General features: G+C 42.4%; 1 protein-coding gene across 1 annotated transcript; it reads right to left on the bottom strand.

Annotated features, from left to right (window-relative positions):
- Nucleotides 1-3,117: 3,117 nt before the first annotated feature.
- LOC146772592 (olfactory receptor 1f45-like) lies at nt 3,118-4,056 on the bottom strand. Its single transcript, XM_085637017.1, has one exon. The coding sequence runs from the start codon at nt 4,054-4,056 to the stop codon at nt 3,118-3,120; it is 939 nt and encodes a 312-aa protein (XP_085493143.1).
- Between the last annotated feature and the right edge of the window lie 23,497 nt (nt 4,057-27,553).

Raw genomic sequence — 27,553 nt, 5'->3', positions numbered from 1 at the left:
TACTTATAATATAGTAGTCCTTTGCGGCATGGGTGCTCAGAGTGGGCGGACCCTGTAGTTACTCACTGAGGGAGTAGAAACACATCAGATAATGCTCCTCAAAGTTCTGAAAAGCAATTGCCAAGAGTACCCTTCCCCCTGACCCCTTCCCCCTGACTTACTTTGTCAAGGTGTCAGACGACATATCACCTATTTGATGTCCTCAGAGTTCCGAATGTTACTGTGCCTCCGTCCTGCAAATACTTAGTACAGTTACCGGCATGGATGAGTTGCACCTATGAGCGCACACTGGCACGTGATGTCTGCATGTGGGCTGTTCGTCAATGCACTGCGACGTGGTGGCCAGCACTTTAGCCGTGGTCCATCCAAGAATCTTTTGTGAAGAAGAGGTCTCAGTCAGGTGTGCTGTCATACCCAACCATGTGGTGTACTTGGGCCCTATCCTACTCCAGGGCATCACTACATAGCAGTCATTTCCAACCTCAGATGTCGATCCACATGTAGCTCTACTATTTTGTTGTTTCACAGTGTGCTAGGATCAGTTTTGCGCTGTCATGAGATGCAGTTTGTCTGTCTTGCCCTCCAATTTTTACCTAACCTCTGATTGCCCGACTCCACAGCCCCTTCTTTATTCTCTTGATCATATGCTGTTGTACAAGCACTTCAGGCAACAGGATCCCTTCACTCTTCCCTCTTTTGTGTTTCTGATATGTCTCTCTCTGATAATTACATTTTATGAAGTGCTACTGATGGCACTGCCAGGACTTCTGTGGCATTGCGGACACCAAACTCTTGCAGCTAAATCATCATCAGTCAAGATGTTTGCATGCTACCAACTCTGTTCACAATATCCAAACACCAAGGGCTCTCTTTGCCATTTCCTTCCCGGAGCCAAGCCGGCCATGCCTTCTTACTGCAAGAGAATCGCCATCTTGAGGAACGGCCTCTCACTGCATCACTACTTTCCTCTAAGTCTCTTCTGTCATCAGGCAAACTACAATGGGGGGCTCGGCCTCTCCAGGAAGTTGCAGGCACTGTCTGCACCCGCCGTACTCTGACCCACAAAATAGACTTACTGGATTAATGGTGGCTGGGGCGGAGCTCTTCCAAAACAACACACCTATCACATGTTACCATAAACTCTGCAAAAAAAGAAAACTAATTGATACAGTCCCAAGGTGAAGCTTCCCACCAGTTTCCTGTGGCCCTTTGGGAAAGAGTGAAGAATAGGGATGGAGGCCTTAATAGGGCGTATAGGTTATCTTACTATTTGATTGGATTTGATTTGATTTGATTGGTATATTTGTAAAGCGCTCAAATGCCCAGGGGTGTCTTGGCGCTAGAGTTGGTAAGACAGAGTGATGCTGGTATGGGATACAAGCTGAATCAGTTGGCAAAGAGCCAGGTTTTTAGCACCCTTCTAAAAGACATAAGCGATGTACGGCTCTTTATTGAGATTAGAAGGAGGTTCCAGGTCTTAACTGTCCCTAACAGGAAACTCCTTCCACCTCAGTGGACCTGCTTGAACTTAGGCGTTTGTAGAAGTTTTGTTTGAGCTGATCTTAAACTTCTGTCTGGCACATACCATTTCAGGTGAGTCCCCAAAAACTGAGGCCCTATGCCATGTAGAGCTTTAAAGGCCAAGCATTGTGATTTAACTTTAATCCTTTTGTCCACAGGAAGCCAGTGGAGGGCTCTTAATCTGTGGGAGACTGGCTCAAACCTAGGGATATCCAGTACTAATCTGGCTGCTGCATTCTGCAGTCGCTGCAGTTTTAGTAAGTACTAGGATTGGATCCCCACGTACAGGGCATTACCGCAGTCCAATCTGGAGAGGGCCAAGGCTGTGACTAGTGTTTTTAGTGCATCGCCATGGTAGATACCAACTCCTGATGCCTCCTCTCTTTCAATTGGCCCCATTTAGTTTTGAGGAGCCAGGCCAGCTGCCTCTTTTCCCCAAGGTCCCATCTCTCTTTCAATGAGCCAATTCAGGTCTGCAACCTCTAATTGTGCCATATTCAGATCAGAATCCATTATTTCCCTCTCTGTGGTCCCCATCTCAAGAATGGCAGAGCTGCTGTCGAGCTTATGACAGATTCCTCAATCATGTTACATGGCACAATGAGCGACGAGACCCAAACAAAGGTATTCTAACCTTATTGAGCTACAGCAGGTGTTCCCAACCTGGGGTGCCCGCAGCCCCAGGGGGTGCGAGATGGCATTTCAGGGGGTGCGACAAAGATTGGTCGGGAACCCCTGTGCTACAGGGTTGAACCTGCCCTTTTCTGATGAGGAAGTACAAGACCTATACCCATCTGGGTTTTCTGCAAGAGGGTATGCAGCCTGGCAGTTTGGGCTGAAATGTTCCTACTGGAGCATGATTATGCCTAATTTACATATGCCTGGTCCTTGGCTGGAGGGCGAATGCAGTATATGTATATAATATACACAATGAGTATTTGGTTGGGCTAGTTTGTCTCATTTTTTTTTTTTTTTAAACTAAAGCAAAAGTATCTTCTCATTTTCCCTTCACATTTTACATCCACTCACCCTCCCAGATCATGAACACTATTCATTTTATTTTCACACATTTATCTGAAGATTTGTGCCTTACACATCTCAGCTTTCTTTCCTATGGTTTGTGTACTCTGCACAGGCCATCGTCACATGACAGGTACGGCAGCCATGTCCCATTGCCATCTCATAGAGGGTGTGGTGATCAGACTTGCTCTCACAGAGCATAGATGCAGGTCATGTTATGTGACACCTGCACACACCAACATTATCTAGATGTGATTTTTGGTGTAATATCATGCTACTGATTATTACATCTCTGATGTCATGCGTATAGTCATGAGAAGTCTATGTGGAATAATAATGACTCAGTACCTTATCAGAATTTTTTTTCTTAGGACTTGGTACAATGAACTCCCAGTCAAATGAGGTTGGTTTATGCTTTTGTAATGTTTGATTAATAAATAAATGTAGCAGGAAATTACAAAATCCTTTTACTCAAAGTGTCATATATATGTATCCATAGGTCCACGCTTGCAGACAAAATTATGCTGGAGTACAAGTTTTTGATACACCATGTCTTTCCATATTTTGGAGGTAAGTTTAGTGGTGGCTATGGCTTTTACATCCCACCTTCCTGAATGCCTCTTTGACATCATTATTTCTGATACTGTACACAAATGGATTCATCAAAGAGGTCACCATGCTGTACATGAGGCTTATTCCTATGTCCTTATCAAGCGAGTAGACTGAAGATGGACGAACATATGTAAAAAGCCCAGGTCCATAAAAAAGTACTGTAGAAGTGAGGTGTGAGAAGCAGGTGGAAAAGGCCTTTCTCCTTCCATCAGAGGACTTGACTTTCAGAATTACTACGGTGATTCGACTGTAAGAGATTAAAATAGAAAGCAGAGGGATTAACACGATTAGTGGCGTCTCAGTGAAGAGTACCAGCTCATTAGCAGTGGTGTCTGAACACGAGAGCTTCAGAAGAGGTGGGATATCATAAAAGTAGTGATGGATTTTATTGGAGCCACCATAGTGCAACTTAGAGGCCAAGACACTGTGGACTGATGAATGAAGAGAGACGATCACCCAGGCAGAGAGCACCAGTAACACACAGAACCTCTTTGTCATAATACGAACATAATGTAAAGGATGACAGATCGCCATGTATCGATCAAAGCCCATTATTCCCAGCATGTAACTATCCATGTTGCCAAATGAATGGAAAAAATGCAACTGTGTGATGCAAGCAAAGAAAGATATTGCCTTCTTCACTGACAGGAGGTCCACCAGCAGCTTAGGCATTGTCGTAGATGTTAAGCAGATGTCCACACAGGCCAGTATGCTGAGAAAGAAAAACATTGATGTGTGAAGTCGAGAGTCTATCCTGATTACAGCGAAGATTGTCAGGTTTCCCAGAAGGATAATTATGTACATGGTTAGGAATACAAAGAAGAGAGGTATCTGCTTCTTTGGGAGACTGGAGAAGCCTAAGAGGAGGAATTCTGTAGCCGAGCTCTGGTTTCCTGCCTCCATGTTGGTGCAGCTCTAGAAGCAACAAAACAGCTTACCTCCCGCCCCGGTCTTTTGTAGCACTTTCCCAGTTGTTACTATGTAAGCATTGCCTCACTGGTGTTATAATACCTAATGTCAATCTGTTCCTGAAATATTCCTTTTCCCATATCAGACCCAATACCTGGTGTCAGAGTCTCCTATACATGCAGCCTCCATATTAAAGGAACCCCTCAGACATCCCTTGGTTAAAAGTTAGTGTATACACTTGGAGGAGGGGCTTAACATCAAGATGTCTTCAAACTGGTCAAACAGGCAGTCAACAGTAGCTTTGAAGCAGATCTCACAAACTTGAAAAACTAGAGCACAAAGTGGATTCCTGCTGATCCCAGTTAATCACAAATAAATTGTATCAGAGTTCACTTATAAAAAAATACTAGTGGGTAACGCATGATGATTTGAAGGGCAAAATCAAGTATTCCACCAATTCAGGCCTTCAATCAAACTAGTGGGATGTTCAAATTCTTCCAAGTTGTGATGGGACTGGAAGCAGTTAAGAATACGTTCATGCCATGGTCATGCCTTTCTTAACCCAAGAACTACCAACAAAGCTACAATTGTATTATTCTAGGAAACAATGAGTCCACCATGAAGCATACCTGCTTAACCAACATCCCCTCAATCAACCACTTCATACATTGTGATTCTTAGCCATTTCCACGTACTCAAGACGTTTGGAAAAATGAAAGCTTCAAACCCTCTGATTGAGCCTTGAACTGTCTTCTTCTCAATCACGGCCTACACTATTGCCAAAACGTCTGCTCTTCCCATGCTATGTATGACATCCACCTTGGAGGACACACTCCATCGGGATATAAAGCACACCATAATGATTGTACTTTTAAGTAACCCATCAACTCATTCCAGAATCTGGCCCTCCTATGCCTTAATCTTCCTAGCAATGCCATCATTTATCACATAGCTCCTGTAGAGCAAGGTAATGCACCATCTCCAAGGATATCTAAAAGTCCTTCTTTGGCTTGACCGGCCATTAAAAACATGAGATAGTGGGTCATGAACTACTGAGAGAGTGCATGGGAGTATTAACATGGGTTCTGGCTTGGCCCTTCCATATTTCAGATCTTTTCTAGGAAACTACAGTCAAGAGATAAAAATCAACTGATTAAATTGCCTACTTTTAACTATGAGCCTACGGGTTCAGATAAGGAGGCCTGCTACTGTGTAATTGTTGTTGATTTCTGCATGTATCTTCCTGGACTGCATTATATAGCACAGCAGAGGTTTTAGTTTGCTATTTACGTGATGCCACATTCATGCATATTTGGATATTCCTGGGATTAGAAATATTTTTATCTTAAATATTAATGTAAACTTATTTTATATGTAGAACAAATTATAAACATTGCTACAGCATTATTAAATCAATTTAGAATTTAAAACTTTAATTAATGGAAATCTATTAAATTAAAATGATTTTTCCAGGCTTTAAATGTAAAAATTAAAACACACAGAACAAAATATTCTAATGTGCATTAATAATGATCAAAAGTGATACATAGATTTAACTTTTTAAAATAATTTATTGTCACGTTTTGTAAGTTCAAAATACGTTATTAAATATTTTATATTTAAATAATAAATATGTATTATGTTTACATATTTTTAACTTATTTTATATTTATTTATATTTTTTACTATTTTAAATATTTTAATCTATTGTAATATTATTTCCTATGGGGTTTTATTATAAGCCCATACCTCCATTGTTTTCTATGATAGGGTGTTGCAGTACCAGTAGTTGCCCATGTGTAGGACTAGACTTTCTACTGCTTTTGTTTTAATAATAACTTACGCACAATGTTTGTGAATACTGAAAAGTAGTAATGTTACACTGAATTGTAAAGTTACTCAAAAGTTGAAGGTACCTTTGTTAATCAGGCCTAGAGTTTCTTATTTCAGTGGATTGACAGATGAAGTGGGGTTTCAAGTGGAAACATTACTAGGAGTGACCAATTAATTCTTGAGTAGCTGCTGTGTAACTACCTCTTCATTCTGTCACTCATTTTTAACTCTTTTCAAATCCTGAACTGAATAATATTACATAGTGTACAACATAATAATACACTAGTCACATGTACCAGGAATTGTACAATGCAGAAGTTCAGAACGGGTTATTCCTGAACATTTCAAACCACACAGAAGACATAAACCTCACTCATGCTGCTCTTCATCTGCAACCTAAAATGACTGAGAAGGGAATGGAAAGGGCTCTTAACCTCATACATGAGGATGTGGGAATTGAGGGAGAAGGGCGCCTCAAACTCCCCTTAGCTTCAAGGGGGGTAGAAACACAGCTTGGCTACAAGACACTCCAGGAGATATGACAAGATGCTGCCAGGAAGTGCACTACGGTGGGAGTCAACTTCAATAAGGTCAGGGGCTGAGCACATTCTGAATGGACCACTGAGGATACTCCAGGCACAGATTTCAGGATATACACGGTATCCATGAGGTACACATAGAATGAAGGAACGCCTAGAGTGGAATCCATGTTGTCTAAATGAGCCTCTGATCCCTATGACAATAAGGCATTGATGCCAAATAACCTGTTGATCAACTCTGTATTTGCAAATTTTTTTAATATTAAATCCTATGATGGATATCTCAAGCTGATCTGTGATTTGATTGCTATTTCACAGCTAGTCACTCACATTGTAGCAGCTTAGGCCATAGTTGTAGCGTGGGTGTGTACCACCAAAGTAATAAAGAAGAAAGAAGAGGACACATAAAAAGAGTCTGGAGGCTGCTAAGTTTGTCAAAATATCTGGGAGTCAGGCACTGAGGAAGTGGTGAATTTCAACACCAACAAAGACTCGGAGGCGTGTGAGTGTGAAGCCGGTGGTTCAGGTGTTAAGTAATGAGATGGCTGCATTGCCTTATACGGGGGATACCTTGCTGGTCACTTCTCCCCTAAGCGCTGTTTATCCACTGGAACATTAGCACAGAAGTGCGGACTTTGAACCTGTCACCTTAACTCACACCTATTTATGGATTCAGTCTCTGATGACAAGAGGCATATATTACCCGGTCAGCATTAACTAGTTTGAGACTTGAACAAAGGAAGGATCTGTGGTCGTTTACACAAGTGGTGAAGGGGTGGCCATCCAGCATGAGTCCCAGGCTGATTAGCTTAAGGGATTTCACTGTCTTCAGTCATCATGGTCCGTCTCTTTGTCTACAAGCAATACTCCCCCCACCTTCCCACCAGTTGTTTTTGTGAACCTTCCCTGTACTACAGCCATCGTTGCAACCCTATCTGTGCCTCTGTCCCTGCCGGGGTTTAAATACAAGCTTCCCCCGTGCTCCTGCCTATGCGGCAGAACATGGTGAAAGTCAGGGTATTGGCTGACTATGGAGATCCGGATGGCCAAGATTTTCTACCACTAAAGCAGGATATGCTGTGTCTGGCTTAGTAGAATAATTATCATTTGGCATTTGATTTTGAAAGCTGGATTCAGAAATATTTCTTTTTTTAGACAATTATATTGAAATATATTTTTTTTACTTCCGCACTAGTCTGAGATCATCATCTCCTGCTTCATGGAGTCATGTATTATTTTTGCTTTTTTCATAACTTGTATTTGTATAGCGATACAATACCCTTCTCATCATTATACCCTTTTTCATTACACTACCTCACTTTCCTACTCCTGCTCCCAATTTCTTTTTACATAAATTTTACAAGAACAGGGCTTTTTCTTTGTGTTTCTTGTATGTATGATGGTTGAGTATGTTAGTTTCATGGGGTATAGATTTGTTGTGTGTAGATGCATGGCAGGACATATATGTGCCCACATTGCAACACGCAGCATATGTTTTCACATTCACAACACGTGTGACCTATTTCTACTGAGAAAAAAAATATTTTTACTTAACATCCAGTGAGGGAGAGTAAATTAACATTTTCACATGTGTACATATCATAGTAAGGGGACTGGGCATGTGTATGAAGTCTGTGCATTAAAGTGATATGTAACATGTGATCAAGGAGGAGATTGTCAAGTCCCTGTTCATAGGAGCATCAGCCATACTCTAGTGATGCAGTTCTAATCCTTAGTACTTGCTTGGATCTTTTTTATTGCCACAGTGAGGGATGTGGGTTGGTGGACCCTGCAAGTTCTTGTTGTTGGTCAGCACAAGTACCAGGGCCATGACTAGGTACTGTAAGTGGCCAGAAGCCTCAGACAAGGCCTGGAATTGCTACAGAACCTTATTATGCCACCTGCAACTCTCCTGCCTCATCAATTACAAATATTTCAGGTGCATGTGATGTGTTCATTAGTCCTTCTAGGGTCTATTTTCTGTCTGCAGTTTGTTGCCCAAGATAATTTAGAAAATAAATAATACATTTGTGTACTGATAAGGCAATGAGTGCAGCTTCTTGACTAAATCTTTAGATGTAGGTTGCTCATTAATAACCATGAACAAAGGCTGGTATAGACAACTAGTGAATACCATTATTTAAGAAGGAGGATTTTTACAAATACATCACCATCCCTTCTTTGAAGAATCCACACATGAATTGTGTTATACAGGTGATATCTGCTCAAGATATAAAAATGAGTCCACAAAGTATGCACTTTCCTAAAAGTCATAATAAAAGTTCTAACTCCACTGCTATAACCTACCGTACAGTGTTGAAAGATTAACTCCTTTATTGTTGATAATAGAAAGGATTAATAGAAGCAATACAGCTCTCACAAACACATCAATTTCTACGCTCTAGAGAATACAAAGTTAAAGGTACATATTCATGGATGGTAGAGATGTATTGAAGATGACGTTGGAATTTGACACTGGTTGGAGACCACTTTCTAAATAGACTTATTCTTAAAAAAGACGTAACATCTTTTCATGCTACATAGCTAAACGAACATTTATCATTTAGTCGATTAGTAAGGATGTGCAGTATTGTATATCTGGAAGAACAATATTTAGTCAGACAGGTAGACATGTTAGAAAGGGTTTGCACCTTGGCAGTGGCATTAAATAAAAAAATAACGCTGGGGATGCTGTTTTCTTGTTGGGGCTCTGTCTGACGCTTTTGGGGGCACATACCAGCCTGCTAACATCACCCCGCCATAAGGACACTGCTCACCGTGGTGGGACTACAAGTCTTAGGCCACATCTGGTCTCCCTCCCGCTGCTGCTGACGAGGGGGAGGCGCCAACACCATGCATAAAGCGCTACCTCATCCCCCACGGCGTAGGACGCGTACGGGTGAAACCCGGGCCAAGGGCGGGGCTGTCCTTGCTCGTCATTGCCAGGAAGAGGCAGGGCGGGACCACCCCCCTTTGCCCGGACTCTCCTATGGTGACCTGCGGGTAAGACCTTGTTGGTTCCACAATTTTTTTTCTTTCTTGTTCTCCACCCCTTCTTCTTTTTGAGACACCATCTGGCTAATATCCATGGAATTGCACTCACAAAAAGTACTCTGCTGAACTGTATGTAGCCACTTGATGTTAACTGGTCCAATCGCAGCACGGATCAAGGTGGTTTATTGGCAGGAGCTTCTGTTGAGGACTCAGAAGAGCGTCTCTTATACGTCCAAGGGAACATTTTTGCCTATCACTCCCACTGTAGGGGGCTGGAGAGTATTTGAGACATTGCTGATAACATTTTTTATTTGTTGGCCGACTAATTTGAAATTATTCGCCTTCATTTAGTAAGGCCTGAGAAGGGCAGTGATCGCATTAGAGACTTTCGATTACCGGCCAGAATCGTGAGCCCATACACTGAAAACTCTTTTCTCTTTTGCTTGCTAATTGTGCTTTTTGTATTTTTGGGGCCTCTTGCCTACACAGCTCACATTTTGTCTAAATTGACCTCAGGTGCTCGTTTGCTGATCTTAGTAATGGGCTGCCCCGCGGTGCGGCTAAGGCTCAATAATGGGAAAACGCACCTGCCCCGCTAAACAACAACTCCAACCCCAAGTAACCTCCTCCTACTCACTACCACCAACTTCAATCAACAGGATGTTACAGAGGGCTATAGGTGCGGTACCACAGAAATAGAGCTCACTGAGAGGCGTTTGTCACTAACCCCAGATCTCTGTCGCCCGGTGCTAGATCTGTCTACTTCTCAAGTTGCCACCCCAGTTTCTACACCCAGGGTAACCGTGCCTCTGCCATCCCCACATCAAGAAGCTGCGCTTAAAACACTAACTCGGAAGGGGGGTATTGTTGCCAGTATGTCAAAGAATGGGAAGCACAAGCAAGTAAGTGGGGTGGGAGCCAAAAGAAAGAAAACTAATGTGGGGCCAATAACTAGTGTGGAGAACCAAGATAATCCTGACGAAACAATAGGATGTACTGCTAACTCTCGAGCAGACATGGATTATCCATCTTGGTTGCTGAATTTGTGAATGGATTTACAGAGCCAATTCAGAGTTATTGAGAAGGAAGAACTTGCCCCCCCTAGTTGATTGCATAGATAAATTGGTAATATTAGGGGATGGTAGGCAAAATCATACCAGTGCAAGTACCATACAAGCCTTACTGAGAAGGAATTGTTTTAGCTGCCAGTAGATACCTCAAGTTTGACACCTCTAGATAGGCCGTGTGTGCTGAGGGATCAGATCCCTCAATTTTCCTGGGTTCCAGTCGGGCTAATGACAGTAGTCATCAGATAGATAAAACTACTCTGACTCCTACAGAAAGATCAGGTGCACGGCAGACCCAAGACCATTTCACCTCCACTGGACCCAGGAGTTTTAACTATGAGGTTGGGAACAATAACTCAGCACATCCGAAGCGGGGTATAAATAAAAACAAGCCCCCTCCATTAGGTTCTATGGAGAGCAGAGAAGGGTTGGGGGTGAGGAGGCTTCAGTCAGTAGGCCCGAAGTAACAAACCTGCCCACTATAAACTTACCCCCAGCTTCATCTCTGTATGTAATTATAATGACAGGAGTACCAGAAATTAAGAATGGCCAGAGGGAAACACAACTGGACCTCAGGAATAAGTGTTTGTTCTGATTGGCAAGGTACAGACAACTCCCCTATGATAGGGCAGGTAAAATCCTAATGGTCCGTAGAGATGTTTAGGTGGGAAGCAGCCAGAAGACAACACAAGGGGATTGTGTAGTTATCAATTTAAAAAATCCCCAGACTGTTTGTAGTATACTAAATCAGAAACATAGTCCCCAGGAGCCACCCACAGGGATTGGGCCTTTGCACTGGACTATTTCTATTCTCACTGATACATGCCAGCTAGGGCCCATATTAGTCCAGATCTAGGCAGGTGGCCACTGGAACTTCAAACTGTGGGCCACTGGCACCCACCTCCCAGACCCTTGCTATTTAATCTGCCAGTAACAAAGGTTTGGGGTTATGGAAGAGGTAGATTGACATGCAGACTGGGACCAACCCAGGGATTAGGAGCCCCGAGGTCTGCAAGAGAACTAGAGGGGTACAGTTGTGGCCATCCTAGCCAGACCACCCGCCTTGGTGTAGGGACAGAATCAAAGGAGCTGGAAATAGTAAAACAACAGATGACAATGGTGTGGTAGGGATACAGGAAGGGTCGCATGTTACACCAGCTGTCCTAATCCCCGTTCCCCTAAGCAATAGCATATTGAAGGAAGGTGCACCCAGGAGAGTATTACCCAATTATTCCTTGGTCCAAACGAGGGATATTCAACCCCTGTTACCTACACTTTTGATGGCACCCCTGAGGTTTGCGTCATTCAATTTCCCTGCCATCACGGGGGGAAGGGGTAGACCATCTGCGTGCCTATGCATTTGGGTTGGCTCTCATCTGAGCTGTAAACTTGAACAGTTGAACCCCTCGTCTAATGACATCCAGTGTGTAGCACTTACTTTTTTCCCTAAGCTGAAGATAGCTTTTATTAACGTTTATTCTCGACCTGTAAGCCTGAGAAATGAATCCCCGACTTTCGATCAATTGAATATCTTTATTCCTTCTGTCCCCACAAGTATGTGGTTAATTGTAGGGGGGGATTTTAATTGTCAATTTGAGCCCCTAGTTGAGCCCACTGATACAACCCTTAGCAAGGAGGATTTGCGATGGCTAATCCCAGACCCCAAATTCCACTAATTAAGGCATGGTACCCGCTGGTACTCCAGATTAACTCGGTCACACTAACCCACTTCTGGAGAGCGTGTAATGGCCACACTAAATCGGATATACCTGGGAAGTTAATATTCAATAGAGTGCTGAATTATATCCTAGTGGAGACTAGGCTGTGGCAAAGGGTTGTTGATTTTGCTGTCCTGCCGCGACACGACAACGATCACAGCGCTCTGACCATAGAACTGGAGATGCCAGATCTCGTAAATACCATGGTCAGCTGCACTCCCTTAGACAATAGATTAATACTCTCCAATAACAGAAGAAGAATAAGGTGGGGGGCAATTTAGTAGTCACCCGATAAGCTGGCCACACTATATACAGCAATTATTCCATCCCTATTAGAAATGGGAGAGGCTGTCACAGCAGAGGGTATTTTACTAACCATCAATAGAGTTGCAGATTTGCATGCAGTATTAACATCTAAACTGGTTGATATATTTTATCCAAAGATTCCCTCTAAGGCTATACGATCTTGGTTTAACGATAGCTGCCTCTAAGGCTATATGATTTTGGTTTACCAATAGCTGCCGAAAGGCTAAGCAAGCCCTGATAGAGGCCATTAAAGCAAAGGATAGGTCCCTAACTAAACAAATGCGGGTGCTGTACAGAGAAAGCACCCAAGAAGCAAAAAAGACCTGGGAACTGGATAGATGGGATGCCTTCAAAACAGCCCTATTCAACAAAGACATGAGGGTGTTTTGGTCCATAGTCAGTACAGGCAGTAGCGAAGGGAAGCCAGCCATAGAGCCAAATATAGCAGCAGATGAATGGAAGACTCATTTCCAGGCCGTATACACTATAAAGGAAGAAGTTGGCCCAACTGATGAAACATCCATAATTTCTTTGGGGACTATTCATGAAGAGGCCCTTGTGATTACTTTGACTGAATTTTTAAACGCAATAAGCAAGCTTTCCTTCGGCAAAGCACCGGGATTGGATAAGTTACCGGGGGATCTCTTTCGGGCAGAATCAAAAATATGGGGACCCTACCTATGGGCTTTATTCAACACGATTATGAAAGGTATGGTGATCCCCGAAATCTGGGTAGGGGCAGACATTTTCCCAGTTTTTAAAAAGGGTTCACCCCTTTTGCCTGCAAACTATAGGCCGATCATTCTGATCGATGTCACCCAGAAACTGTTTGCACACGTACTCCTTGATCGCCTCCAGGTGTGGATGGAAGAGCATGACATTTTGTGCCCATATCAAGCCGGATTCAGAAAAAGCATTTCCGCCATTGACCAAATATATAGACTCAAACTTTTATATTGGAAAACGGTGACAATAAAGGGTGGCAGTCTCTGTCTAATATTTGTGGATATGACAACAGCTTTTAATTTGGTGCCCAGAGCTAAATTATGGGGTGTGCTTAGAGATCTGGGGATCCCCCTCTATCTCAGAGTTTGCTTATGAGATTGCATGAAGACAACTTTGTCAAAGTGAGGTTTGGGAAATGTGGCGAACTAACCTCCCGACTCTCAGTTAACAGAGGAGTAAGGCAGTGTTGCATGCTTGCACCTACCCTGTTCTGCCTCTTTGTTAACACATTGGCCGCCCAACTCACTGAGGTAAAGGATAACAATGCCCCGAAGATAGCACACAGAAAGGTACCAGCAATTATGTTTGCAGACGACACCCTCTTATTGTCAAAGTTGCCCATGGGTATCCAGAGGGTCCTTGATAGCTTTGTTACCTTCTGCAAAAACAGGGGTCTGGAGATTAACATGCAGAAGACTAAATCGATGGTCTTCATCCCAGCCAACACCTCACGTTCTAACCCTTGTTTAGATGGCACTATGCTTGAGAGGGCATCATTTTTGATTACCTAGGTGTCACATTGACAGAAAATCTGGAGTTGTGGGCCACAAATGGCCAAAGCAAGTCTTAAGCTAGCCCAGAAGGGGGGGGGGGGGGAAACTGTATGGAAACTCCTCCTACAAGCCAGCTGGGCCAATAGCAGAGATTTATAAAGTGCAAGCAAGGGGGGGCGCCAATTTAAGGGGCTGAATTATGAGGTCATTGTTGTTCTGGTAGTTTCAGTACAATAGAGAACAATTTTATGAGGCAGTTGTTGGGCCTCCCCCCAGTACCCCCCTTACCCCATACGGATAGACTTAGAAATCAGACCAATTGCGAATGAGATTGGACTTAGACCACTAACTTTTTGGCGCAGACTATGGGTGACCCTGAACTGACTGTTTATCGGTCAGAATTAAAAGAGTTACTGAGTTTCCAGGGTGTAGGTTAAAAACCAAGGTTAGTAAATGTAAAGGATGAATGTTGTAGGCTGGGAAAATCAAGATTATGGAGTAATCCAGAGGACTCGTGCTCTGTAATTTCACGCTCAGAATTGGTAAGATCTTATAGGATGCACAAACTCGCAGATATCCAGGGGAGTTCGGCCTTAGGACATTTGAAAGCCGGTTTCTTGAAATTCAGAGATGAGTATATATTAGAGTATTTTCTGGATGACATCCAACCAACCCTGGCAAGGTAATTATATGTTCGGTTTAGATTTGGGTCCTTGCCGCTCCGTGCTTTCTCTAACAAATGGTCAAAAACTACATCTGGAGGGTGCCCTGCCTGCAACTGTGAGGAAGAGTCAGAGCTCCATGTTTTTTTCTTTTGCCCTGGCTATAAATTAGCTAGACAGCGCTGGCTTATCCAACTGTGCAGGAAGGTTTGTGCACTGCGAGGAGGCATTTAGAGTCCTGAAGTACAATACCTATATGCCCTTTGTCTTTGCTGTATCTAGATTTCTAACCTCAATGTGGCGTATGTGCTGGATGTTCCTAAATTTGTTACTGCTGCCTTAAAAGTATATATTGTCTGCATCTTTTAACAGTTTTAATCTAAATTTTATGGTCCGCTTATGAAATGCGTTTTTTCTTTGACAAATTAGACATGCAGTTGTTCATGTCCCATGTGGCTTTGACATATGGGGAAACAGAGATGGTAGCTGGATGAGGGCGGGTTGTTGATTTGAATTGTACGGTCCAACCACCCTGTGAACCCTGTGATGCACTTTAACACTGTTAATCTATTAATTTGTATAGCTATTTATGGGGACTGTTTTATAGTACATGGTTTTATGTGTGTGAATTTTCTGTGAATGCACTTTTATGGTCCACAATGACCAAAATAAAGTTAGTTGGACTGGACTGGACAAAAACAAATCAGTCTGAAGCCATGGAAAAGAGTAAATTGAATATGTAATTTAGTAGAACATGTAAAATTGACGTAACGTTTCTGAAGAAAGAATTTGAACACGCTGGAAAAAGAACATTTATTGCAAGAGATATCTAAAGAAAAACTCTTAATGGTGTATAGACAGAGAGAAAAATTCAGATATCTATTGATGGGAGCTGAACATTTGTATTTACAAGATACACTGTATACACTGTCAAAGATCAAATCCTTGTTCAAACAGCAATAATTTGATTAAAGATCCGATTTTTGAACACCCAAAAATATATATGTTTAAATAGCACTGTTTTACCATTTATGTAGGACCAACATCAGGATCTTATAGAGTGAGGAATAATGAATGTAAATCAGAAACATGTAACAGCATCTGAGATCTATTGTTGTCAAACATTTCATAGTGATTTTGCACAACTTTATACAGTTCTGGTTTCAAATACATAAAGAAGTGAAAACAATTTTGAAAGGTGTTGACATGTCTACAAATTTATGCTGGATAAAAAGTTAGATGATTAACTTTTCAGAAACTTCATATCACTTGGTCTTAATAAAAGGCAAGAGGATTCTTGTTCTTTTTTTTTTAAATGACAAAATGTAATGGCTTGACTAATTTCAATTGATAGTGTAGAAATATTTCGGAATAAAATTGAGAGAAACAGAATTACAAGTGAGACATCTTTGAAAAAATATTGTGGAAACCATTAGGCAATGACAGTCATTTATAATGACCCTAACAATTAAACCGCCGATGAATGGTAATTGTTGAATGCATAGATTTTGATGTATTCAAATTTTAGGGAAGGGATAAAAATGCATATTAAAAAAAAAAAAAAATGTAATTCTTTTCATTGGTACTTGCCAAAATAACAAGACAATAACATCATTGGGGAGGAGATTGGGAGAAAGCAGGAGGGATGGAGGGATCAAGGCAGGAAGGATGACCGGGAGAGCAATCAGGGAACAAGCCACGGTTACACAATCCAGAAAAAGAAGGGGTACTTAATAAGCCACACAAAAGTCCAGTAAGGCACTTTTAGTAGCTCAAGCCTAAGGAGTCGGAGCAAGAGTGCTATTGGCACATAGTAAGGATTAGAGAAGCACAATGTAGGAGTAATATTGAAATCGCATTTGATAACACTGGGAGAGATGAGTTAGCAGCTGAAAAGTATTGCATTGCTGTGCAACAGACAATGCATTAAGCCGATCAACATTCACCTATCCCCAGCAGGTTGATCTCCATCTGCTTCCTCCACAGGAGAACTATAGAGTCTCTGTCGCAGAGGAAAGAGGCAAATGGTTCCCATATATCCCCGGGGCGGGAGCGTAAAGGCATAAGTTCCCAAAAGTGAAACAATTGTTTCTGGCAATACACCACATTGCTCAACCATGCTTTGGAGGAGTGGGTGGGCCTCCTACCCCCCAGTGTATGGCGACCCTGCGTTTAGCCAACAGGACTAACATGGCAGTGAGGCGGGGGCAGGGGCCGAGTGTATCATTGACATACCTCAAAAATCCCACCAAAGGGTTGAGGGGAGGGGAGTGTCCAGTGATCATGTGAATGGTGGCAATAACCTCCCTCCAGAAGGATTCCACCTTCGGGCACTACCATGCAAGGTAGATAAAGGGACAAGGGGTAAGATTGCAGCGCAGAAAGCAAAGGTCCGGCGCCCCCCGCATTATGAAGAGCTGCTTTGGGGTACTGTATAGGTGGTGTACAAATTTAAAATGGATAGGCTGAAGTCTATAGTTGGGGAGAGAAACTCCAATTGGCCACAGCAGAAGGACCACTGCATGTTCGAGAGGGATGGAGAGATGTCCTCTAACCAGGCCACACATGCACTAGGGCAGTGGTTCACAAACTTTTTCGACCTGTGGCTCCCTTTATCTATTGACTGTTGTCTGTGGCTCCCCTCCCCCTGTTACTTTTATTTCGGGTGAGGAGGATGTAATCCCAGCCTCTGCAGTACTTCCATTTTTCTTCTCTGCTGTCCGGTGATTGGTTCCTTGCTTACCAAGACATCCAATGGATGTTCAAAAAACACAGGGGCATTCCACATCACAGGCGGGCTCTGCTAAAGTGGCAGGTACACAAAAACCCAAACAGTAAATAAATAAATGAGCCAGTTAGAGTTGCCACCTGACCGGTTTTCTACCAGCACCACCGGTATTTTGATGTACCAGCTGGTCCAAAAATGAACAAGACCACCCAAAGCTGGTATTTTTATGGCACTTATGATCTGTACGTACTTCATACAGCAAATATACCTTGAGATCCGTTTAAATGTATTCTAGAGCAGTGTTAATGATCTGTGACTAGTATTAACTGAAGTAAGCACCATGATGCAGCGCTGCTGCCTGCTGAGCCCTGTAGCTGACACAGGAGAGTCCCTGTTCAGGAACTTTCCCAGCGTGAACAGTAAAACCATCAGCGCTGTGCACTGACCTTCAACTGACTCTTGCTGATTCATGAGTCACACATGTAAACAAATTCTACTATAGATGCGTGGGGGTAGTTTATGCATACGCGTTTACCACCACATTCCAAAACCTTTACATAGTGGTGAATATTTGTAAGCAGGTTGAAGACTTAATTTTTTAAGCTAAGCCAACTGACAACGTAGTATTTTGTTTGTATTGGCAGAAAAGATTGCAACTCACACAGCATAGTTCTCCAGTCAATTAATACACCCCAAACCTCCACGAACACTCACAGCTGAATGTGATATGACCCCAAAGATTGTTAGAAAAACATCCCATTTCTCAGCCATGCCAGCTCAAGGCTTCTCGGAGCACTCTTAGCTTCCAAGTGCAACAGAGAAGCAGATGCAAGGGCTTGGAAATGTTACCCAGGTATTTCAAAATAATGAGAATTATTTTGCTTTTCATGCGCAAATAAAAAATAATATACAGTCACACGTGATGTACTTCCCCCCCATTTGCTAAGTACCACCATTATTTTAGTTTCTTTTATTGTTGAGCTGATTATTGAATGGGCATTAATCTCCTACTCTTATCAGCTCAGGGAGTGAATTAATATTTAATTGTGTGTTTCTTTCTTAGGGTTGAAATTGGCAGGTCCAGTGCTAGCTTTCAAGGGAAGAACTGACCACATGTCATAAACCTGAATGAACCGCACGGCGCTCACTCAGTGATCTGCAAATTAGCGGCATACATGATTAGGATATTATTGTGATGTGTATTCTGAGGAAAGTTAAATTAGAATAAGCAGCTGCGCCCCTTTTCCAAGGCCTCTCTCTCCTTCGCATCCGACAGTCTCTTTAAATGTGAGTCACCTTCACTCACTGCATGTCTTCGGATACACATGAAGGACCCGTTGTGGGAGTGAAGGGGCGTGAAGTTATTTGTTGTTCTGAAAATATACAAGAACTTTTAATCAAGCAATTTCACATTTATAATGATTGCCTGATTTTCCTGGTAAAAGCATAGCTACGGTCACTGCAGACACGGCCCACAATAACGCTCGGCATCACTGTCCTGAATGTTTGTGCATGGCCCTGAAACACGTCACACGCTGACAGGTGCAGTTTCAGAAACTCCCCCGCAAGACATTCCTACTTGGCACATGTCGTTACTGGGGCCTGCAAATGCACATTTCAAATATGCAACTACCATGTTTTAGAACGGAGGCGTACTGATCGAACCTGCTACATTTCCCATATTCTCAAGAAGTGTGCGGCGCCTCTGACGTGTTCTGGTGGCACACCAGGGTGCCACGGCGCACAGTTTGGGAACCACTGCACTAGGGAATACAACGAGGGAGGAGCACTGCACAGTGTTGTAAAGATGGCTGATGGCAAAGTGAGGAGGTGCTCCAGAGCCAAGAGGGGCAGTGGTGGGGAAGGGAAAGTGTCAGGTGGCGCATAATTGATAAGCAGTGTATCAAGAAGTGTTGGGGGCAGGAAGCACCGCAGTATCAAACAGTAGGCTGAACGTGGCGTTGGGGTAGAGGTCTGAAAACAGTTTGGCGCCCTTGTCTAAAAGCGGTGGCAGCATGGGATCATTGGCTAGTGGGATGGAGGGGGCGTATAGAATGGTCAGGCCAGCTCTCCTCCTTAAACCCTCCTAAGCCCAGTGCACACATTCAACAGTATAGGTTTCAGGCTTGGGATTTTTGTATAGTGCATGTAGTGCAGTCGACAGTGGCCATGGAGCTATGCAGTCTATCTCAACGGCCGTGTATAGCAGGAACAGGCTGGGGAAAAGCCAGTAGTGAGGAAACTGGACTTAGGCGCATAGCGCATACAGCATTATGTCTGGTGCCCCCAATCCACCCTGTGCAAGGGGTGATGGAAATGTGTATTTAATTTGTTTGAGTAATATTTGGGAATCATTGATGCTGATTTAAAAAAAAATAGAGAGAAAGAACAAGGGATACCCTACTCACAAGGAACAAGGGTGATTTATAAGTAACAGAAACAGTGGTACCCGTAGAATAGTACACTGATCTATATTGGTAAACATATGCACAATTGCAGTGGGGAAGAGTTAGGATGATGCCAAAAGAAGAAGAGACCATATACACCTCTGTTTCTATTTACAATAGTTGTTTTAAATATTTCAAATAGTTATACAAGTATATACAAAAAAGGAAAACAGTAGTGCGTAGTGTCCCTAGTGTGAATGGAACCTTAAAGCAAGAGTGACATATTTGCGACATATGTAATAGGTTTCCACAATTTTTTTAAGTCGACCATCCATTAATCAACCGTAAGAGCAGCCTCTGTATACAATAATCAGAGCTGGTTAAATGGTTCGCTTTAACTACCTGTTGACGACATTTCGACCCTTTGTGCAGTGTAGGGTCTCTTCAGGACCTAAGGGTGTAGGGACATCTATGATTAAAGAAAGGAAATAATATCACTATGGGGACATAATCGTGGCAACCCTCCTTGAAAAGGAGTATTCAGGATCATGTGGTACCTGAGAAAGGGGTTGCGCAGCTGCGTGCAGAATGTGAAACACCGGTACAGTGCACAAGAAGTAGAGAGAATACTCACACGGGACCCAGTCGGGTACTGCACATGTGAAAAGGAAAATGAGAAGGTAAAAAAGTCCATTAGGGAGAGACACATGTATCAATCACAGGCTAATAGCGTCTGCCGCTGGCTGAGGTTGGCTTACCCTAGTGTGAGGGTCGAGGGGGACCCTGAATACTCCTTTTCAAGGACTGTTGCCACGATTATGTACCCATAGTGATATTATTTCCTTTCTTTAACCATAGATGTCCCTACACCCGTAGGTCCTGAAGAGACCCTACACTGCACAAAGGGTCGAAACATGGCCGACAGATAGTTAAAGCGAACCATTTAATCAGCTCTGATTATTGTATACAGAGGCTGCTCTTACTGTTGATTAATGGATGGTCGACTTAAAAAAATTGTGGAAACCTATTACATATGTCACAAATATGTCACTCTTGCTTTAAGGTTCCATTCACACTGGGGACACTACGCACTACTGTTTTCCTTTTTTGTATATACTTGTATAACTATTTGAAATATATAAAACAACTATTGTAAATAGAAACAGAGGTGTATATGGTCTCTTCTTTTGGATTTAAAAAAGTAGGCACCATTGTTCAAAATATAGAAAATATGTAATTAAAAGTATCCTAGCATGATAAAAGGATAATGAGGGATTATGAAACATGATAGAGGCAGCGTCTTATTCATGTATAGAAATAACTGTGAAATACTGCATTAATTGCATATGTTATAGCCTGATATATTCATAAAAAATTCATTGTAAATAATGAATGTGCGCCTCCTCCTGAGGGGTGATTGAATAGAATGTTGATAGAGAACTGAAGCGGAGTGTGATGTGGTGACTGAAGGTTGGTTGTGGGCCTGAAAGATGAAGCGGCACCTTAGTTAGAGCAGGTCGGTGAGTGTTATGATTATACGTGTCTTGTTTAGAGTTGTCAAGCACCTGTGGCTTGGCACCGATTAATTTGAGCCCCGAAAAAGACCTAGATGTGGAGTATTAGTCACAGGGATCCTGTTCTGAATGCATTCATTTGTCAATGCATACTTGGTTCTTGGTAGAGTCTCCATGAAGTTTTGCTGCTGCGGTTCAATCGTCTTATCCTCATCCCTGTTGTGAGTAGCCAAGATGGTGGCCTGCAAGAATAGGAGATTCTCTCTGAGGTGCTTGAGAAGCTCTGCTAATCAATAGAGAATCGGTGTCCGTCTCCTCTCCCCATGTGCTGTGCATGAAAGAGACACAATTGTAAGTCGATGGTATGATCCTGGCTTGCCTATCTGTGAGACAGAGAGAATTTGAGAAAGAAAAGAAACACAATGGCACCTTGGCTCTTCCAAGATATCTCAGTTTCACGTCCACTCTGAGGATATCAGGCAAGGTTGGTGGAGCCAAATAAACAGCTGTCAATATAGGCAAGAATCAGTTAACATACGTGCAATCTACTGACAATGCAACATGCTCAGGTAGGCCGTGGGCGGTGGAGTCTGATTCATGTCGGGGTGCTTGGGGCACCTGGAGTTACATTGTGATGTGTTATTGGTTGAAGAGGTAGGTGCATTGTTACTGTCCATTAAACTGAATTACTGTTGGCAGTGTCTGTAGTGGTCACAATCCAATGCCCTCAAATAGGACCCCCTAAGAGTGTTAATAGGAGGGTCCTCCGATATCTAACGCTTTCCCTACTATTGCACAGACTGGAGTGGGAACATTAAATGTAACCCTTCCGAAATCCAACGCTTTCCCTACTGCTGCTTAGATTGGAGTGAGAATAATAAATTTAACTCAACCGAACTCCAACGCTTTCCCTACTGTTGCACAGACTGGAGTGGGAATAATAAATCTAACTTCACTGGACTTTGGAGGGGTGAGATTTACTATTCCCACTTTAGTCTGTGCAACAGTAGGGAAAGTATTGGATTTTGAAGGGGTTTAATTTACTATTTCCACTCCAGTCTAAGCAACAGTAGAGAAAGCATTGGACATAGGAGGGGTTAATTTTACTATTCCCACTCCAATCTGTGCAACAGTAGGGAAAGCGTTGGATTTTAGAGGGGTGACATTTACTGTTCCCACTTCAGTCCGTGCAACAGTACGGAAACTGTTGGACTTCAGATGGGTTAAATTTACCATTCCCACTCCAATCTGTGCAACAGTACAGAAAGCATTGGACTTCGGAGGGGTACGATTTACTATTCTCACTCCAGTCTGTGCAACACTAGGCAAAGCGGCGTTGGACTTTGGAGGGCTGAAATTTACTATTTCGACACCAGTCTAAGCAACTATTTCCACACCAGTCTAAGCAACAGTAGGTAAACTCCTTAACTTCAAGCACATTATATATTTGAAAAGTATGATTAATTAAAGAAACAATATAAAACTCCAAATATAAACATTATTACTTAACATTATATATTACACAAAGTACATAATTTGTAATCAATATTTTTTATTATACATTAATATATTTTTTTTATTATTACATAATTAGTGTCCCACCCTATACCCCTACAAGCTTAGCATACTTAATTAACTTACCATCCTATGCCCCTGCAAACTCAGCAGGCCACACCTAAAGTATAACTAAAATATATGATTATGACAATATTTACATAATAAATAATCAATTAAATACTTAATGAGAAATTATACATTAATTGTTAATTATTACCTAATTACCTTCCCACCTTATACACCTACAAATGTAGCAACTGAACCTAAAATATAAGTAAAATAAATCAATATTACAGAATATACATAATTAATATCAATCACAAACTCCACAGCCATGTGAAGAGCAATCAGCTTTGAACCTCGCAGCACGTGTGGAGTATTGTGTGTGTATAGACCACACACCTCATGTTGCAGCATCTCAATAGTGTAGTCAGGGTGCAGAAAACACCCCTAATGGGCACCTCAGTAAGTGTACAGGAACGTGTGCAGCACACCCAGCGTATCTTGCGCCGTGTGTAAGGTACAATGCGCTAACACATCTTATGGATATTGCAGCACACATGAAGTATACTAAATGTATAGAGGACGCCACTCATGAGCTCTGCAGCAATGTTTCAGTCTAGTCAGTTAGACATCACTCTTAATAGATATCACTGCACATGCCCTGTATACCATGCAGCACAGCCACAGTATCAGGCACCCCGCAGCACGTAACAGGCAGCTACGAACATTGCAGCACCTGTGCAGTATGGTCAACCCTTCATGGGCCTGCAGCAAGTGTGCAGTATAGAAAGTGTAGAGAAGATACATCTCATTGGCCCTGTAGAAAGTGTCCAGTATAGAAAGTGTAGATCATATGTACCTCATTCACACTGTAGATAGTGTGCAGTATAGAAAGTGTAGAGTAGGTGCATCTCCTTGGCTCGGCTGGCAAGTGGGTATTGCAGAAAGTGTAGAGACAATGCATTGCACTATGTGGCCATTACAAAACAGTTAGCAAAGTTGCATCTTGATGGCCCTTCAGCCAGAGTGCAGTATATAAAGTGTGCAGACGATGCACCAGCTTGGCCATGCAGCATGTGCGCATTCCAAAACGTTTAGAGAAGGTGCATCCTGTTGGGCCTGCAGCGCGTGTGCAGTATATAAAGTGTGCAGAAGATGCACCAGCTTGGCCATGCAGTACGTGCGCATTGCTAAGACTTTGGAGAAGGTACATCTCGATGGCCCTCCAGCAAGTGTGCAGTAGTGAAAGTATAAAAAGGATGCATCTCATTGGCCCAGCAGGAAGTGTGCAATTTAGATTTTTAAAACCTTTAACAAACATTCATGGTTTGAAAACTTAACCACTCTCTGTCTACTTGTGGAGTCTAATGTGCTTCACTTTATTTAAATGTTCTGGTTTGATGACTGGTATCAATTGTGGTTTCTGATTCTTCGGATAGCTCAATGGGGCCTACATTTCCACAAAGAAAAGTGATACAACACATCCCTTTGGCCAAGCAGGAAGTGTGCAGTACAGAATATCTTCAGAGGTCTCCCAGCTTGAGCACCTAACTAAAAATGTTGAAAGGACTCTAGTAATTTTTCACTTGTGCATTACCAAAGGTTTAAACAGGATACTCTTCACAAACTCTGCAGCTTGGTGATATTTGCAAAGTGTATAGACTCCATCATGGCTGCTCTTCTTCAAATAGGGCATTTCTCCATTCTGCCTCATGCCAATGTGCAAAGAAGTAGTTTCTCAGCCTTATCTTGATCTTGTGTATAAAAGAAAAAATCTGCACCAAACAAAAAACAAACTTCTTGGAACTAGTCTGGTAATCTAAACTAATTCAAAAGCTACCTGTCATTTTGAAAATAAAAGGAAGTAAGTGAAGATACAGTGAGACAGAAGGATTGAATACACAGAGCATGGCACTACAACAATCAAGATTATAAGCGACAATCTCTCTACTCACCATGTGATCTATGAATTCTCAATAATCCTACAACTGCTTGCACTGACATATGCTGCTCATCAAGCACAGCACATATTCCCAAATGTTTTAGGTTTAGATTGCCATGAGGATGCATGCTATGGACACACTGGAAACCAAGGAATAGAGATGAGGAAGAAGATGGAGCTGCACTTCTAGATGCAGAAGTTCTCTATTTCTATGCAGTGTGCTGGTTAGGTGTTTTTACTTTCTTTGTTATGTTATGTTATTGTGCTTTTATAGCGCGCTCAGCTACTCCTAGGAGTGTCCCGGCGCGAGCTAAGAGGACAGTAAAGCAGAAAGGAGATTAGAACAGGAACGTTTTGAGCTGCTTCCTGAAAAGCTTAGGATCCTGAATAGCACGCATAGATAACGGCAGTGCATTCCACAGCGTGGCTGCCTTAAAAGCGAGAGATCTACCCCCATACGTTGAAGACGAACGCATGGGGTGGACGCAAAAAGCTGAGACGACGATCTCAGAAACATGGTAGGCTGGTAGAAAGAGAAGCGCTTTCTGAGATAGAGAGGACCTACATCATAAAGAGCGCAATGGGCAAGAACCAGAGCCTTGAATTCGACGCGTTTCCTGACTGGAAGCCAATGCAGCAAGCGAAGCGAAGGTGTAATACGATTTCTGATGGGGAGGTTTACCGCCAGCCGGGCTGCCGCGTTTTGAATTACCTGCAATTTTTTAAGCAAATAATCCGGAAGACCAATATATAGACCATTGGTGTAGTCGAGAAGAGAGAGGATCAAAGCCCGGACCACTGTTTCCTTAGCTGGTCTTGGTAACAAAGGTAAAAACTTTCTCAGAGATCTAAGTATACCGAAGCAGCAACCTGTACGTTTTTTTATCTGAGTCAGAAAAGACAGCTGCTCGTCAAACCAGACCCCCAAGTTTTTAACTGGAAAACCCGTGCAGGAGGGAGAAGGATAGGCGGAGGGCCAGAGAGAGTCAATAAAATGAGGAGGAAATTTACCATAAAGTAGGATTTCCGTCTTATCCTCATTGCATTTCAATTGAGCGACGGACAGCCAATGAAAGATGGCTGACAGGCAGCCCTGCACTCTGGAGGTAGAGAAGTGAGATTTACCCCACGTAAACAGGAACTGAGTGTCGTCGGCATATGCAACAACCTTGGCCCCACGTTCCTCTGCCAGTTGAACCAGGGGCGTGACATATATATTAAAAAGCAGGGGGCTCAACGAGGATCCCTGAGGAACTCCGGTAGTAACAGGCTGAGGAGGAGACACAAAGGGCGGGAGCCAGACCTCTTGTGACCGCCGTGTGAGAAAAGATTCCAGCCACTTCCAGGTTTGTTGTCTTTGCATGAGTTCAATACAGTTGGGAGGAATGCCACACGGTTGTGAGTTTTTCCATCCTGTCATTTCTCTGTATCCCTGCATATAGAAGATCAATTGTGGGCAGAAAGTCTCACATGAACAACCCATACCCCAGAGGATCTAACAAATACAACACCTTGCACACATCGAACACATTGCAGATACATCAAATAGTTGAGTATAACTGCACTCACATCCACAAGAATAAAACATTATAGTAAATACTTACATACTCTAACCTCAATTCAGGTAATGCCTCCCCACTTCGCCTGATTTCACATACATAAGTTGCTAAAGTGATACACGTATAAAGCAACAATAACTACAAAACTTACAAGCAAACATAGGCACAAAAGCAGGATATAAATGCCCACACATTACGATGATGCTATTCAAGTAAACTTTTGGGTCCCGATATGTGACAGAATCCTCAAGGCCACGTGTGAAGGTACCCAAACTCTACAGTACTGCAAGACCTTTCCACATACAGTATATGTCCATACAAATCTCTAGAACAGAACATAGAGTAATATACATATCTTGCCCAATCTTCTTCTGTGTTCTGTGGAAGACATGAGGGCCTTCTAAGAGTTGGTGATCTCTCACCTGCTGGTCTCCTTCTGCTCTGGAAACATATAGACTTTCTCTCTACAGCTCTGGTGGACTCTATGCTAGCAGCAACCTCACTTATCTTCTGTTTCAATATTTCTCTGTCAGTCCAAATATTTAAATGGAATGGATGTTCCTTCCATAGGGACTTCTCCATCCCATGGCTCTAGAAGATATCACTCACTTACTTATTAGCTCAGATACATTTATTGTATTCCTATGAGTAAATACAAATTGAAACCTAGAGGGAGATGGCTGGTTTCTGTTTGAAATATCATAAATAAATTATTGTTCTCAGAATTAACCAATTTTTTTATTTTTAGGGCCGTTTTAATTTTCACATAGTTGCTATGTATTATACAAATAATATTCATTCAGTTGGAACTTGCTTACAAACTCTCAATAATTTAAATACAATTATTCCCAGAACTTGTGGTTTCTACAAGAAAGGTTTTGATACAGACTAAATATAATTCATACAATTGTACTTTTTGGAAGTTATTACAAGCAAGGCTGATCCTTGTCTTAGAATTGATCTGTGCACCATAACCATTAAGATAGTTTATTGTAAATTGGTGAGAAGCAAATTACTGGCGTAAAGTACAGTCAATGGAAGTTGGCAAATCAAGACAACGAACTTCCCATCATCACCAAAATTGTTTGCTGCTAGAGTCCTGTAAAATTCAGCCACAAGCTGTGGCTGAATTTTATGCGTCTCTAGCAACAAGCAATGTTGGTGGTGATGGCCCACAGGTGAT

The sequence above is a fragment of the Triturus cristatus genome, chromosome 12 (genome assembly GCF_964204655.1).
Source record: "Triturus cristatus chromosome 12, aTriCri1.1, whole genome shotgun sequence".
Classification (NCBI taxonomy): Eukaryota; Metazoa; Chordata; class Amphibia; order Caudata; family Salamandridae; genus Triturus; species Triturus cristatus.
The sequence above is the reverse complement of the archived record's forward strand: the minus strand, read 5'-3'. Positions and strand labels throughout refer to the sequence as shown.

Coding starts and splice junctions, on each gene's coding strand:
- LOC146772592 (XM_085637017.1), bottom strand. CDS start 4,056: ATGGAGGCAGGAAACCAGAGCTCGGCTACAGAATTCCTCCTCTTAGGC.